This window comes from Amia ocellicauda, chromosome 1 (assembly GCF_036373705.1).
Source record: "Amia ocellicauda isolate fAmiCal2 chromosome 1, fAmiCal2.hap1, whole genome shotgun sequence".
Lineage (NCBI taxonomy): Eukaryota > Metazoa > Chordata > Actinopteri > Amiiformes > Amiidae > Amia > Amia ocellicauda.
The window spans coordinates 25998185-26012893 of record NC_089850.1 but is presented as its reverse complement, the minus strand read 5'-3'; the positions used below and the strand labels follow the sequence as shown (position 1 = coordinate 26012893).

Below are 14709 nucleotides of genomic sequence, written 5' to 3'. Positions count from 1 at the left end.
GGACAGCTCTATCTGACAAAGTAAACAAGATACTGTTTTTGCTTGTTCACCTCCTAGGGGTGTCCAAGACTTAAGTTTAGATATACACCGATCAGCCATAACATTATGACCACCTGCCTAATATTGTGTAGGTCCCAAAACAGCCCTGACCTGTCAAGGCATGGACTCCACTAGACCTCTGAAGGGTGCTGTGGTATCTGGCACCAAGACGTTAGCAGCAGATCCTTTAAGTCCTGTAAGTTGCGAGGTGGAGCCTCCACTGATCAGACTTGTTTGTCCAGCACATCCCACAGATGCTCAATTGGACTGAGATCTGGGGAATTTGGAGGCCAAGTAAACAACTTGAACTCGTGATTCATCAGACCAGGCCACCTTCTTCCATTGCTCCGTGGTCCAGTTCTGACGCTCACGTGCCCATTGTAGGTGCTTTCGGCAGTGGACAGGGGTCAGCATGGGCACCCTGACTGGTCTGCGGCTACGCAGCCCCATACGCAACAAACTGCGATGCACTGTGTGTTCTGACACCTTTCTATCAGAACCAGCATTCACTTTTTCAGCAATTTGAGCTACAGTAGCTCATCTGTTGGATCGGACAACACGGGCCAGCCTTCGCTCCCCACGTGCATCAATGAGCCTTGGCCGCCCATGACCCTGTCGCCGGTTCACTGCTTTTCCTTCCTTGGACCACTTTTGATAGGTACTGACCACTGCAGACCGGGAACACCCCACAAGAGCTGCAGTTTTGGAGATGCTCTGACCCAGTCATCTAGCCATCACAATTTGGCCCTTGTCAGCGTCGCTCAGATCCTTACGCTTGCCCATTTTTCCTGCTTCTAACACATCAACTTTGAGGACAAAATGTTCACTTGCTGCCTAATATATCCCACCCACTGACAGGTGCCATGATAATGAGATTATCAGTGTTATTCACTTCACCTGTCAGTGGTCAGAATGTTATGGCTGATCGGTGTATCTATCAGTTTCCATCCCATCTTCAGTCATTTTAAATCTGCTTCAATGTTAAGTTTTGAATTAAATAACTTCTCTTGATTTTTCAGGTGCAAGGATAGCAGAGTACTCTCAGCTATATGAGCAGATCATGTTCAGAGAGACCCCACCCAGTACCCAGAAGACACCACAAAGTCCTGCAGATGAATCGTTGGGAGAGCAGCACTCGCCATCAAAGCAAACCCCGTCACAGCGCTCTTGTCAGTCTGATTCTGATAGGCATTGTCTCAGTGAGGATTGGCTGAATTCCACCTACAGTAACGGGGAGTTGGCTGACTTTGTCTCCTGGCCAGATAAAGCAGACCTCAAAGGGGAGGATCGGACAGCTGCTGCACAGTGGAAGCTGACCCCAGCCTGCTCTGTTCCTGCTCTGAAAACTGTCCCCCCAACACACACTCCGACTCAAAGGTGGAGCGCCTTCGTCAGTCAGCCGAACAAGGAGAATTTCAACCAGGAGCACATCTACAACTCTTTAGGTAGACGGCCATCATCGGCCAAGCCACTTCCTTACAACAGATGCCAGTCTTCGTCTTCCGTCATGATGAACAACAAAAGTGCAGAAAGCACAGGTAGCCAGTATATGAGAGAAAGGAAATTGGTTTCCTCTGGCAGAAATTCAGTAGCAGAGATGAACTACGGAGGTCCGGGATCATGTCATAATAACGAGCATGCAGTCCCCCCCCCAGGGCAGCAACAAAGTGTCCCAGAGCAGAAGGCAGAAAGCCTGTCAGACATGATCCTTCAGGACTCCCAGCAGGTGCTGGTGGTGAACAGGAACTCCCTGATGAATGCTCACATTGCCACCCAGAACTACTTTGCCAATTTTAAGGATACTGGGGAAGACGACGATGAGGACTATGTGGAAATTAAATCTGACGATGAAGAGCAGGACTCGGATCAAAACCCACAACGTGCGGGCTTCACACCCTGTGTCAAGGACCATTGCAACAGGGGTCTGACACAGTCCCTCAGCATGCCCTGCTCTCCGGTGAAGAGCTGTCACCGCAACTTGAGCCCAGTCGTCTCATTGGCTAACTTTACTGATCAAGACAAACTCAATGATTACCTCTGGAGCGTACCCTCTGCAAATCAACAAAATATTGTACAGTCCTTGAGAGAGAAATTCCAGTGTCTCAGTTCCAGCAGTTTTGCTTGAGTTTTGTTTTATTACTGGGATCCTTAACTGCTTGTGCAATCGGGCATAATGCACATTTGTGTGGTGCTCTGCCACCACAGAGAGTACTGTAATCCTTTCAGATAGCATCTTATTTAAGGTCTCACAATAACTTAAACTTGCTTTGAACTTTTATGAAAATAATGCTTACGTTTCTATATTTAAGAAAAATGAATACAGATCAAAGATAATGCTTGTTCATGGTTTACACAATACAGATACCATATTGGAAATGTTCAGACATGCCAGGTATTGGCTCTGACTTTAACTTTGGGCTAAGATTAGAGGAATTAGACTGTTTCTGTTTGGCAGTTTTCACAAATATATATTCCTTTTCAAGATGACCTGCATTTAGAGGTTTCCAGATAATATAGGTTAGAGAAACTGCATTAAAACCACTTATAATGCACCATGTCATCTGGCCTGCGCAGTGCAAATATCATCCATTTACACTGTGATTACTAACAAGACCCTTCCTAATAATGTTAAAACAATGGCCATAATAAAAAAATTATATGTAAAAGATTTTTTTCTGTCCAAAAATGTTGATTAGAAAAATGCATCAAAATGAATGAAAGGTAGTTTTGCCTAGAATTACATGGTTGTAACAGAAAAGAGACTTGAAAAATATTCTGTTGTATGAGTTTAAAGTTGAAAATAGTGAAATCTCTCAATTCCAGGTTTAGGGGTCACTGTTAAAAAACAAGATTTACATAAATAAAATAAAAATAAAACATTAAAAATGTGTGTTGGATAAAATCCCAAGTAATTAAACAAAGCTCCTCATTAATATTCTGGTTGTATATGGTGGGTTAAGTCTAAAATCAATAGAAACTGTGTTGATGAATAGATTAGTGATTTTACAAGTAAATCAACATAAATCACATTTTTGTTCTTTTAATACATCCTGCTTGGCAGAATAAAGCAATATATGTTACACTCCAGACCTACTGATTTTAGAAAATGCATTTAAATGAACATGGGTGTGGTATTAAAATGCTTATAAAGATTAATGAATAGCTTAAAACTGTTAGATATGAACTGTATAATTGAGCAGATGTATCTATAGCACAGTATTTTAGCTTATCAGCAGTTAATGGTAAGTAAAATATACAACAACATATATGTATCTTTCTATTCCTAATAATTATTTGCGGAAAAGTAGTTTCCTGTTATCGAGATGTCCAAGAATATCTTGAAAATAATATGTTAAAAATAAGTTTTTATGTATGAAGTACAATTCTTCTTTTGGATTTAGCTCAAATATCAACTTCTTGTTTAATTAAGGGAACATGCTTTATAACGATGGATTTGTAAAGAATTTGTGTACGTTATTACAAAGACTCCATAAGCAACAATTGTAACTATTTATTTCAAAACAGTTTGTGTGTAAAATTCTTGTTAACAAACTGAATACACTATAAAAGTTCATACTCTCTAGAAACTTCAAGTATTTTTATTTTCAACTTCAATAGGGGACCACATAAGACTTGAGTAGACATACTGGTAAATGAGTACTATTTATGCTGTAGATATTCAAAAACTGTTTAATCTGTTACCTTGTTCATTGTCTTCTGTTACATATGTTTTTTAATGTTAGATTGTTTTTTTTCTAAATTAATTGGAAACCCCTGAAATAACAGTGAATAAGTACAATATTCATCATACCAAAAACTCAAATAATGAAATTGTATTTTTAATGGAAATGCTTAGATAGGTCAATTATTTAGCTCTGGGTATAATATATGAAACCTGAAAACAGTGCACATGCATCAAAATGCAATAATGAATAAGAAATCAAATGTTAGGAACCTTTCAATGGCAAGAGATGATCCTTGTCATGGCATGCTGTTAGGATTGTAGTGCTTGATAAAACCAAATGGTTCTTGTTAAAATAATGTTTTATGCAAATAATGCTTTCCACTATTAATCCATTTCAAAACCGTGCATCATATATTTAAATTTGGTATAAAATTGAGATTGCCATAAAACAATATCATAAGTTGATTCGTTAAGAGATACAGGCTAAGTATTGGTGAGACACATCAGCCTACTATTCTCTCATGGCATAAAAATTGAGGGGGGGAAAAGGGAAATAACAATTGTATATTACAACATCGTTTCACAGTCATACTATGTGTAACTCCCAAGAATGTAAATGTATGACATATTTACTGTAGTTTTTTTTTTTTTTTGTCTGTATAGAGATTTTTTGAATGAGTTTAGATACATTACTGAATCTGTGACATTGTATAAAAGTTCAATTTTACATTTTTCTTTTAGGGACATAACATTTCCTATTTATTTGTAAAAAAATAATAATAATAATAATAAAGCACCCTTTTGGTATGACTACCTATAAAAATGAGTTCAGCATCCAGTTGTAAATTGAATTCAAACATATTTATTTTAAAGATTCTGTTTTTGGGGGAAATTTGGGCAAATGCTGTTATTGTATGTTTCCTATATCTACTGTGAATGTTAAATAAAAAATAAAAAAAATGAAATTAGGTTTAAAGCACTGTACAATTGTTTATCCTGTCAATGAAAATTAAGCCACCAAAAAATATGAAAATGCACAACATCCAGGAAGAAATGTGAATGCACCTGACATCAAGAACACTAATGAAGTACTTATGTTTTTTTGTTTTGTTGGATTTCTTCCCCTTCAGTTCACAGGCAGGATTATAAATGTTTTGTCCACTAATATAATATGGACTAAGTTGCACTTTTTTATTTGATCCCCATTTGTTTTGTACACATTTGAGTTTAATGTAATGTAATATAGTTTTGCTATGCTTTAAATTTTAAGGGTCAACTATGTCAGCTAAAGATCGTGTTGTTTTTTAACTGTATAGTTTTCAATGCTTATAAAATGTAATTAATGGAAGCAACAAAAAAATCTAAGCATAATAAAGTGATGTGTTAAGAATACTAGTTTGTTCTCATTTTAAGGAAAATGTATTGTGGTATGTTTTTAAGCACTTGTAAGAATGCAATTTAGATAAATATTCTAGACCACTATTGCAGACTTTTATCTTACAATTGTCTTAAAATTGTCTTACAATTTGTCTTAAATCATATAATAACAGTTTGACCCAAACCATCTCTGTAATGCCACATTACCATTCTGACGTGTCAGTGCATCAGTACAGTCTGATAAGGACCAAACTATATATCAATGGACCTAAATGCTTGTATTCCTGGTACTGAAGCAATGTCCTGACATAGGCGATGGAATATAGCTGACCATAGACATACACTAGGCAGCCTATCGTAAGATTGTATCAAAGACCGGACATTCCACCAATTTAACATTGAAACTTTCGTCCATGCATTATGGGATTTCAAGGAGTTCCCATGGAAATCTTGTTTTGCTGTCTTTATATTATAGAAAATCATAGATGTATAGAGTGAGCATTTTGCCCAGCCATGTTAATTCCTTACATCTTAATGGCAACCTGTTTTTCATTTGAACATGATTTTTATTTACGGTGATTTACTTTGTGTGCAATCGCTAAAACGGCACCTGGCTAATATAGAAAGTTTCCATATCGACAGTATAGTGAATACATGACACTGTTTTATGGTGTGTGCCAGTAAACATCAGGTCATGACATCAGTACATACTCTTTGTACATCCAAGATAAGTTAGATTGCTCATAAAATCTAAATGAAGCCCTGCAGAATGATCTGCTATGTTGGCATTGTGGCATTATGAAGATGTTTGTTAACACTGTATTATTAGTTAATTAATATTTTGCTGCTGTGGTTGTATTTAATCATTATTTTTATTGTAACCACAGAATTACCCTCAAGTAAAAGTGTGGCTGGTATAAATAGAAAGGAGTTCTCCATTTTAACACAAACATCAGTCATGCTGCCACTTACAAAAATAGGAAAATATTGGATGAAGTATTCTACTAGTACAAAAAATATTCACTAATGTGACAGATTACTATGATTGGGCAGTATGAATTGATAATTGGAACAAATTGCAAATGGAGATAATTTTATTATTCTGAGTAAAACTATTTTAAAATTACCGTTCAAACCTTTGCGGTGACTTGTCAAGGTGAAATGTCCTTGTTTTCCATTAAAACATACATGAAATTAGTTTGAATAGAAAATATAGCAAAATGAATAGGAAATAATAGTCATTGACAAGGTTAGAAATAATTATTTTTAAATAAAATAATAATTGTGTCCTTCAGACTTTGCTTTCATCAAAGAATCCTCCATTTGCAACAATTACAGCCTTGCAGACCTTTGGCATTCTAATTGTCAATTTGTTGAGGTAATCTGAAGAGATTTCACCACATGCTTCCTGAAGCACCTCCCACAAGTTGGATTGATGGGCACTTCTTACATATCATACGGTCAAGCTGCTCCCACAACGGCTCAACAGGGTTGAGATCCGGTGACTGTGCTGCCACTCCATTATAGACAGAATACCAGCTGACTGCTTCTTCCCTAAATAGTTCTGGCATAGTTTGAAGCTGTGCTTTGGCTCATTGTCCTGTTGTAGGAGGAAACTGGCTCCAATCAAGCGCCATCTACAGGGTATGGCGTGGTGTTGCAAAATGGAGTGATAGCCTTCTTTCTTCAAGATCCCTTTACCCTGTACAACTCTCCCACTTTACCACCACCAAAGCACCCCCAGACCATCACATTGCCTCCACCGTGCTTGACAGATGGGTCAAGCACTCCTCCAGCATCTTTCATTTGGTCTGCGTCTCACGAATGTCCTTCTTTGTGATCTGAACACCTCACTTTTTCCAGTCTTCTTCTGTCCAGTGTCTGTGTTCTTTAGCCCATCTTAATATTTTATTTTTATTGGCCAGTCTGAGAGATGGCTTTTTCTTTGCAACTCTGCCTAGAAGGCCAGCATCCCGGAGTCGCATCTTCATGTTGATGTTGAGACTGGTGTTTTGTGGGCACTATTTAATGAAGCTGCCAGTTGAGGACCTGTGAGGCGTCTGTTTCTCACACTAGACACTCTAATGCAGTGGTTCCCAAACCGGTCCTGGGGGACCCCCTACCCTGCTGGTTTTTGTTCCAACTGAGCTCTCAATTACTTAATTGAACCCTTAATTGAACTAATAATTTCCTAAATCAGAGACTTTTAATTATTGTAAACTGTAAGGGTTTTATGTTAATTATAGAATTATATTAAAAAACGTATTGAAGAAACAACTATTTTCTTACACAATTTAAAAAGTAAAATCTAAGCAGATTGTTACTTCAATTAAGGTTCAATTAAGTAATTGAGAGCTCTGTTGGAACAAAAACCAGCAGGGTAGGGGGTCCCCCAGGACCAGTTTGGGAACCACTGCTCTGATGTATTTGTCCTCTTGCTCAGTTGTGCACCGGGGCCTCCCACTCCTCTTTCTATTCTGGTTAGAGCCAGTCTGCGCTGTTCTGTGAAGGGAGTAGTACACAGCGTTGTACGAGATCTTCAGTTTCTTGACAATTTCTCACATGGAATAGCCTTAATTTCTCAGAACAAGAATAGACTGACGAGTTTCAGAAGAAAGTTATTTGTTTCTGGCCATTTGAGCCTGTAATCGAACCCACAATTGCTGATGCTCCAGATACTCAACTAGTCTAAAGAAGGCCAGTTTTATTGCTTCTTTAGCAGCACAACAGTTTCCAGCTGTGCTAACAAAATTGCAAAAGGGTTTTCTAATGATCAATTAGCCTTTTAAAATTATAAACATGGATTAGCAAACGCAACGTGCCATTGGAACACAGGACTGATGGTTGCTGATAATGGGGCTCTGTACGCCTATATAGATATTCCATTACAAATCAGGCTTTTGCAGCTAAAATAGTCATTTACAACATTATCAATGTAGACTGCATTTCTGATCAATTTGATGTTATTTTAATGGACAAAAAATTTGCTTTTCTTTCGAAAACAAGGACATTTTTAAGTGACCCCAAACTTTTGAATGGTAGTATGTGTGTGTGTGTGTGTGTGTGTGTATATACATATATATCCTACTGGAAGTAACCATCAGAGGATGGGTACATGGTGGTCATAAAGGGATGGACATGGTCAGAAACAATGCTCAGGTAGGCCGTGGCATTTAAACGATGCCCAATTGGCACTAAGGGGCCTAAAGTGTGCCAAGAAAACATCCCCCACACCATTACACCACCACCACCAGCCTGCACAGTGGTAACAAGGCATGATGGATCCATGTTCTCATTCTGTTTATGCCAAATGCTGACTCTACCATCTGAATGTCTCAACAGAAATCGAGACTCATCAGACCAGGCAACATTTTTCCAGTCTTCAACTGTCCAATTTTGGTGAGCTTGTGCAAATTGTAGCCCGTTTTTCCTATTTGTAGTGGAGATGAGAGGTACCCGGTGGGGTCTTCTGCTGTTGTAGCCCATCTGCCTCAAGGTTGTACGTGTTGTGGCTTCACAAATGCTTTGCTGCATACCTCGGTTGTAACGAGTGGTTATTTCAGTCAAAGTTGCTTTTCTATCAGCTTGAATCAGTCGGCCCATTCTCCTCTGACCTCTAGCATCAACAAGGCATTTTCGCCCACAGGACTGCCGCATACTGGATGTTTTTCCCTTTTCACACAATTCTTTGTAAACCCTAGAAATGGTTGTGCGTGAAAATCCCAGTAACTGAGCAGATTGTGAAATACTCAGACCGGCCCGTCTGGCACCAACAACCATGCCACGCTCAAAATTGCTTAAATCACCTTTCTTTCCCATTCAGACATTCAGTTTGGAGTTCAGGAGATTGTCTTGACCAGGACCACACCCCTAAATGCATTGAAGCAACTGCCATGTGATTGGTTGGTTAGATAATTGCATTAATGAGAAATTGAACAGGTGTTCCTAATAATCCTTTAGGTGAGTGTACACATATATATAAAACCTAAAAATAGTGTTACTTTTATCTTGACTCCTTGAAGGTGGCATGACTCAAAACTATGTAATAAAGCTGTTACTCTTTGACAAAGAGTTTCCTTAACAGGTAACTCCACAGCTTTGCGCCACCCTTGATGGGAAAAAAAAAAAAAAAAAAAATCAGACAACTTAATTCAGCATTATCTGCTTTCAGGACAGATGATGGCAGGCTCTTTAAGCAGTGTGATGGGTGCCATTGTAATATATTTCAGATCTAGTTTTGTGTATGTTTTGAAGTGGCTCTATGGTAATGGACTGGCAAAAAGCTACAAAGCACTCTGATTTTCCAGTAAGTTATATCTGGGAGTGTTTCGAGCTATTAAAATGGATTACGGTAGCTTTTTTGAAACATTTTGAAACCTTTGTATAATGCTTTGAGGTAGATTTTTTTTTATTAGAACTTCATTTTGAAAGTACCTTTTTAAAACTTCAACCTACATTTATAGTCATTCCTTTTTCCATTCTCAGTGTTTTGTGTTTTCACACTAATAAGACGTATAAAACAGTTTTAATCTCAAAAATGTGAAGTTGTCAGCTACCAGACTAAACTATAGCATACTACAGCAAATACTTATCAAACAAGTTTGGACTATTCTGTTAAAATGATATGGCAAAACAATATATTGCCTACAACTGTGTAAACAAGCACATGAAAACCAGGTATTGGAAAGAATCAAAGGGACAAGATGCACTGATGTAGATGATGAGGAACATGTAGTTTAGGCTTCTGCTCCATGTGCTGGCACACAGACATTCACTTCACCATAACGAAATGCTTTAAGATGGCAGTAAAAGCGGCCCAGCGTCCTCACACAGGTAACGCACATGTCCACTGACTGGCCCGTCCAGATGTGATGGCATTTTACAAGATGGGAAGGCAGGAGTGGGGTGCGGAAGGGATGGTAATGTGTTGCTGTTCCGCAGGACCTTTATTCTTGATATTCCCAGCATCTCCCAAAAACGTGTGAGATGGGAATAGCTAAAAAGATTCCAAATGAAAAGTTGTATTTGTCTGTGGCTTCCTCATTACAGTCACTCAGTGGGTCTGACATGTACCAGTAGAGAGCCCAGTGACTCGGAGCAGTGCAATAAAGACCGAGCAAAGTTACTGCTACCCACAGATCCACCAGAATGCAAAGGACTTCAGATTTAGCTTGTATGGAGCGCCGTTTGTGCCAAAAGTGTTCGTCCGTCAATTTGTGCCCCGTTTCCACTGGCGGAGCGTCCGGACGCGCCTGTTCACAGCCGGTTAACTGGCCGCTGCTGGACGCGCCGTGACGTCCGTCCACTGAGGACACGAGTCTCTATCAGAGCAGTGAGTTTGACTGAGACACAGGAGGACAGCAGACACACTGTGTGGGAGATATAATCTCAAGTGCGTGTGCGATCACGAAGAAATTGCAGTTTTATTAGCAGCCTGGAGTGAAATCACGTACAGAGACAATGACTGATACAGTTCATATCAGCGCATTAAACACTGTGATTCACAGACTAGTGACAATAAACTGAAGGATAATAATGGTGTTAATATTGTATGACAGCTGGCCGTGTTCAGGCTGTGTGTTGAATGTGTGCAGGACAATCCAGACACAGTCAGTGTGAAGGAACACGATTCATTAACGTGTCCATTTACAAGATCAATGCATGAATACATTAATACAGCAGATCTGGGTTTCCCTCTAAAACATTAAGGGCTGGTTTAATAAATGCGTCCATGAACGATACGTGCACACTTCAGTTCAATTAAAGCTGCTATATTGTATCTGGATGATTAATGTTAAACGTGTGTATTTTGTTTCAACTGTAACTTGTCCTGGTTAAGGATCTGATAAGTGCATTATAAATAATACGACAAAAAGTGTTGTTTGCAGTTACAAATTGTGAATCTGGATGCACCAGGCACCCAGTACTAGTATCAGCATTCATGTACCCAGGTTATGGAGCGCCGTTTGTGCCAAAAGTGTTCGTCCGTCAATCTGGTAGTTCATTCGGAAATTCCTCAATTTGGCCATACAGTAGTAATAGACACATAGACAAACAGACCAACTTCCATGCAAACTTCCAGATGAACAGACCAACTGTCAATCATGCTCTGTGCCAAACCCACTTCAGTCCTTCTAGCCAATCGGAGCAGACGCGCCTATTTTAACCAATAAAACTGCAGGCTCACCTAATACTGTTTCACCCAATAATATTGCAGTTTACTAGAAAGGGCGATACTATCGCTCACATTGTTTGTTTTTGTACTTGATTATAAAATCAGAAACCCGCCCAGCTGTAACATCGCACCTGCAGTCTTTACTCGTGAGAGAGAAGGACGAGCATCAATGGATTATATTTATTTCAAAATAGAGGATCCCTGATCGCAGGGCTGCGCAGCCTCCTCTCAGTGGGGCTGAGGTGGGCTTGACATTATATTGGGGGGCTTCTCCTTACACCTTGTTGGCACACATGTATTTATTTATTTAACTGTGTGCACTACATGTGTTCATACAGAAAGATTTTGGTTTTAAACTTTACCCATTGCAAATCATTGCAATATTAGCTAATTACTTTAAGTCGGATAATGTACTGTATGTTTTTAAATATGTGCACACGAAAATAAATTAAACAATACATGCTAAAGCCAAATAAACACACTAACAATAAACACCTTGCCTAGCCAATCGAACACGTATATCCATGTAAATACAATTAAACATAAAAATACATCCAATCTGACAGTCTGTTAAAATGCCAAAAGCGTCGTCTCTTATACCAAACGAATTAACAATTAATACAAAAACACCAAGAACTTCAACCTTATCATGTGTCATAGATTATGCTAATTGCAATTTAGATGTGGTTGTTTCATGGTTTGGGTTAATGCTGTCTTTTTGTTCTCTTTTAGAATTACGTGTCCCGGTTTTAATTTACTGGCTTGTGTTTTATTTTCACTATTTACACTATGTATTTGTTTTATATTTTGATTCACTGGAAAGTGTTTACCTTTTTTTTGATAATGTTTTGGTAAATGGCAACAGCTGCATCCAACCAGCTGTTTACAGCTCTGTACTAGTCTGGTGTTTCTTTAATTAGGACTGATACTGTACCTGTGCAACATAGTGATTAAACACTTATTTACTCGAGGCAAAGCTGTGGTTAAGCCGTGTCTATTCTAACAATTAATCTTCTCATAAACGAGCCTATGTTAATGGTGATTTTAATTTCCATTCGGTTACACGGAGACGCCATTATCGCCCTTTCTAGTAAACTGCAATATTATTGGGTGAAACAGTATTAGGTGAGCCTGCAGTTTTATTGGTTAAAATAGGCGCGTCTGCTCCGATTGGCTAGAAGGACTGAAGTGGGTTTGGCACAGAGCATGATTGACAGTTGGTCTGTTTGTCTGGAAGTTTCTGTTCATCTGGAAGTTTGCATGGAAGTTGGTCTGTTTGTCTATGTGTCTATTACTACTGTATGGCCAAATTGAGGAATTTCCGAATGAACTACCAAATTGACGGACGAACACTTTTGGCACAAACGGCGCTCCATAACCTGGGTACATGAATGCTGATACTAGTACTGGGTGCCTGGTGCATCCAGATTCACAATGATTCTCAGCAGCCATTACAGCCATCAACACCTTCAAGGGAAAAGAAGAATCAAACATAAATTCATAAATGATTGTCCATGCATTCACAAACATAATTGAGAGTGAAAGTGTTAAAATGGCAATGGGCCAGACACATAGCAGGACGAACAGACCAAAGGACAAAAGAACCTATGGGATGGATCTCAAGAGATGAAAGACCTGGAAGATGAACACACAAAAGATGTGAAATAAGCTTTGCAGGCATGACACTGGACATCAAAACAAGTGGAAACATCTTGGGGTTCTTCCTGCAGTGGATCGATAAAGGCTGCTGCTGATCAGCATGATTATTTTTAAAATGTATAAATTTTATGTTGATATAATTTATAATCGTTCATCATTAATACAAATAATAAATTATCAGCAGCAAGCATTTAGATATCCTTTTTGTACTTAAGCTATGGGAAAAGCCATCTGTAAGCATTTTGATAAATATATACCTATAATAGCGACAGTATGCGATTTAAAGAAAGAAAAAACTAAATGCACCCCACAGAACTGTTTTGACAACTTTTTGATCACTGTGGTTTAGTAAATTTAAATAAGTGAATTAAAATAAGTACTGTAGCTGCAGAAGTCTACTAACATTTTACTTTATGCAAAGCTCAAATGACTGTACTTGTTTTAGCTCTAAATAATTGATACAATTCGAAATTATTACGTATAGCTTAATGTTGTAAGAATTGGATCAGTGAAAATCATTAGATCATTAGAACCCAGCCATGCAGCCACACATTTACATATGGACAGCCATTCCCCGTGATACGTAATCCCCCGTTATTCGCCAAATGGAAATGTTCTTCTGTGTAAATACACTCCAGATACCTAAACTTAGATTGCATAAACAAACTTTGATGAGTAGGTTTGATCTCTTACTACATAAAGGTATGTACATTACCTATATAGTGTTTGTTTGGTGATCAAAACGTTGACCTACCTGCAAGTCTCCCAATCACAGTTTTATTTATTGTCAGTAAGTTATCAGTAAATCCATCCTTGCAACTGCATTTTAATATACACCGATCAGCCATAACATTATGACCACCTGCCTAATATTGTGTAGGTCCCCCTTTTGTCACTAAAACAGCCCTGACCCATCGAGGCATGGACTCCCCTAGACCTCTGAAGGTGTGCTGTGGTATCTGGCACCAAAACGTTAGCAGCAGATCCTTTAAGTCCTGTAAGTTGCGAGGTGGGGCCTCCATGGATCGGACTTGTTTGTCCAGCACATCCCACAGATGCTCGATTCGATTGAGATCTGGGGAATTTGGAGGCCAAGTCAACACCTTGAACTCATGATTCATCAGACCAGGCCACCTTCTTCCATTGCTCCGTGGTCCAGTTCTGATGCTCACATGCCCATTGTAGGCGCTTTCAGCAGTGGACAGGGGTCAGCATGGGCACCCTGACTGGTCTGCGGCTACGCAGCCCCATACGCAACAAACTGCGATGCACTGTGTGTTCTGACACCTTTCTATCAGAACCAGCATTCACTTTTTCAGCAATTTGAGCTACAGTAGCTCATCTGTTGGATCGGACAACACAGGCCAGCCTTCGCTCCCCACGTGCATTAATGAGCCTTGGCCGCCCATGACCCTGTCGCCGGTTCACCGCTTTTCCTTCCTTGGAGCACTTTTGATAGGTACTGTCCACAGCAGACCAGGAACACCCCACAAGAGCTGCAGTTTTGGAGATACTCTGACCCAGTCGTCTAGCCATCACAATTTGGCCCTTGTCAAAGTCGCTCAGATCCTTACGCTGCCCATTTTTCCTGCATCTAACACATCAACTTTGAGGACAAAATGTTCACTTGCTGCCTAATATATCCCACCCACTGCCATGATAATGAGATTATCAGTGTTTTTCACTTCACCTGTCAGTGCTCATAATGTTATGGCTGATCGGTGTAGATATTAAATGTGTTTATGTAAATATTGTTGGTCTTGTCAAAAACATA

The 14709-nt window shown here is 39.2% G+C and overlaps 1 protein-coding gene across 2 annotated transcripts in view; it reads left to right on the top strand.

Moving 5' to 3' along the window:
• Positions 1-5116, top strand: part of LOC136746933 (pleckstrin homology domain-containing family G member 1) — a 97439-nt gene extending 92323 nt beyond the window's left edge. For both annotated transcript variants that reach the window (XM_066699827.1, XM_066699835.1), the window contains one exon: positions 1059-5116. In XM_066699827.1, coding sequence (XP_066555924.1) covers positions 1059-2164 — 1106 coding nt within the window. In that variant the 3' untranslated portion in view covers positions 2165-5116. The remainder of the gene's footprint in view (positions 1-1058) is intronic.
• Positions 5117-14709: the final 9593 nt, after the last annotated feature.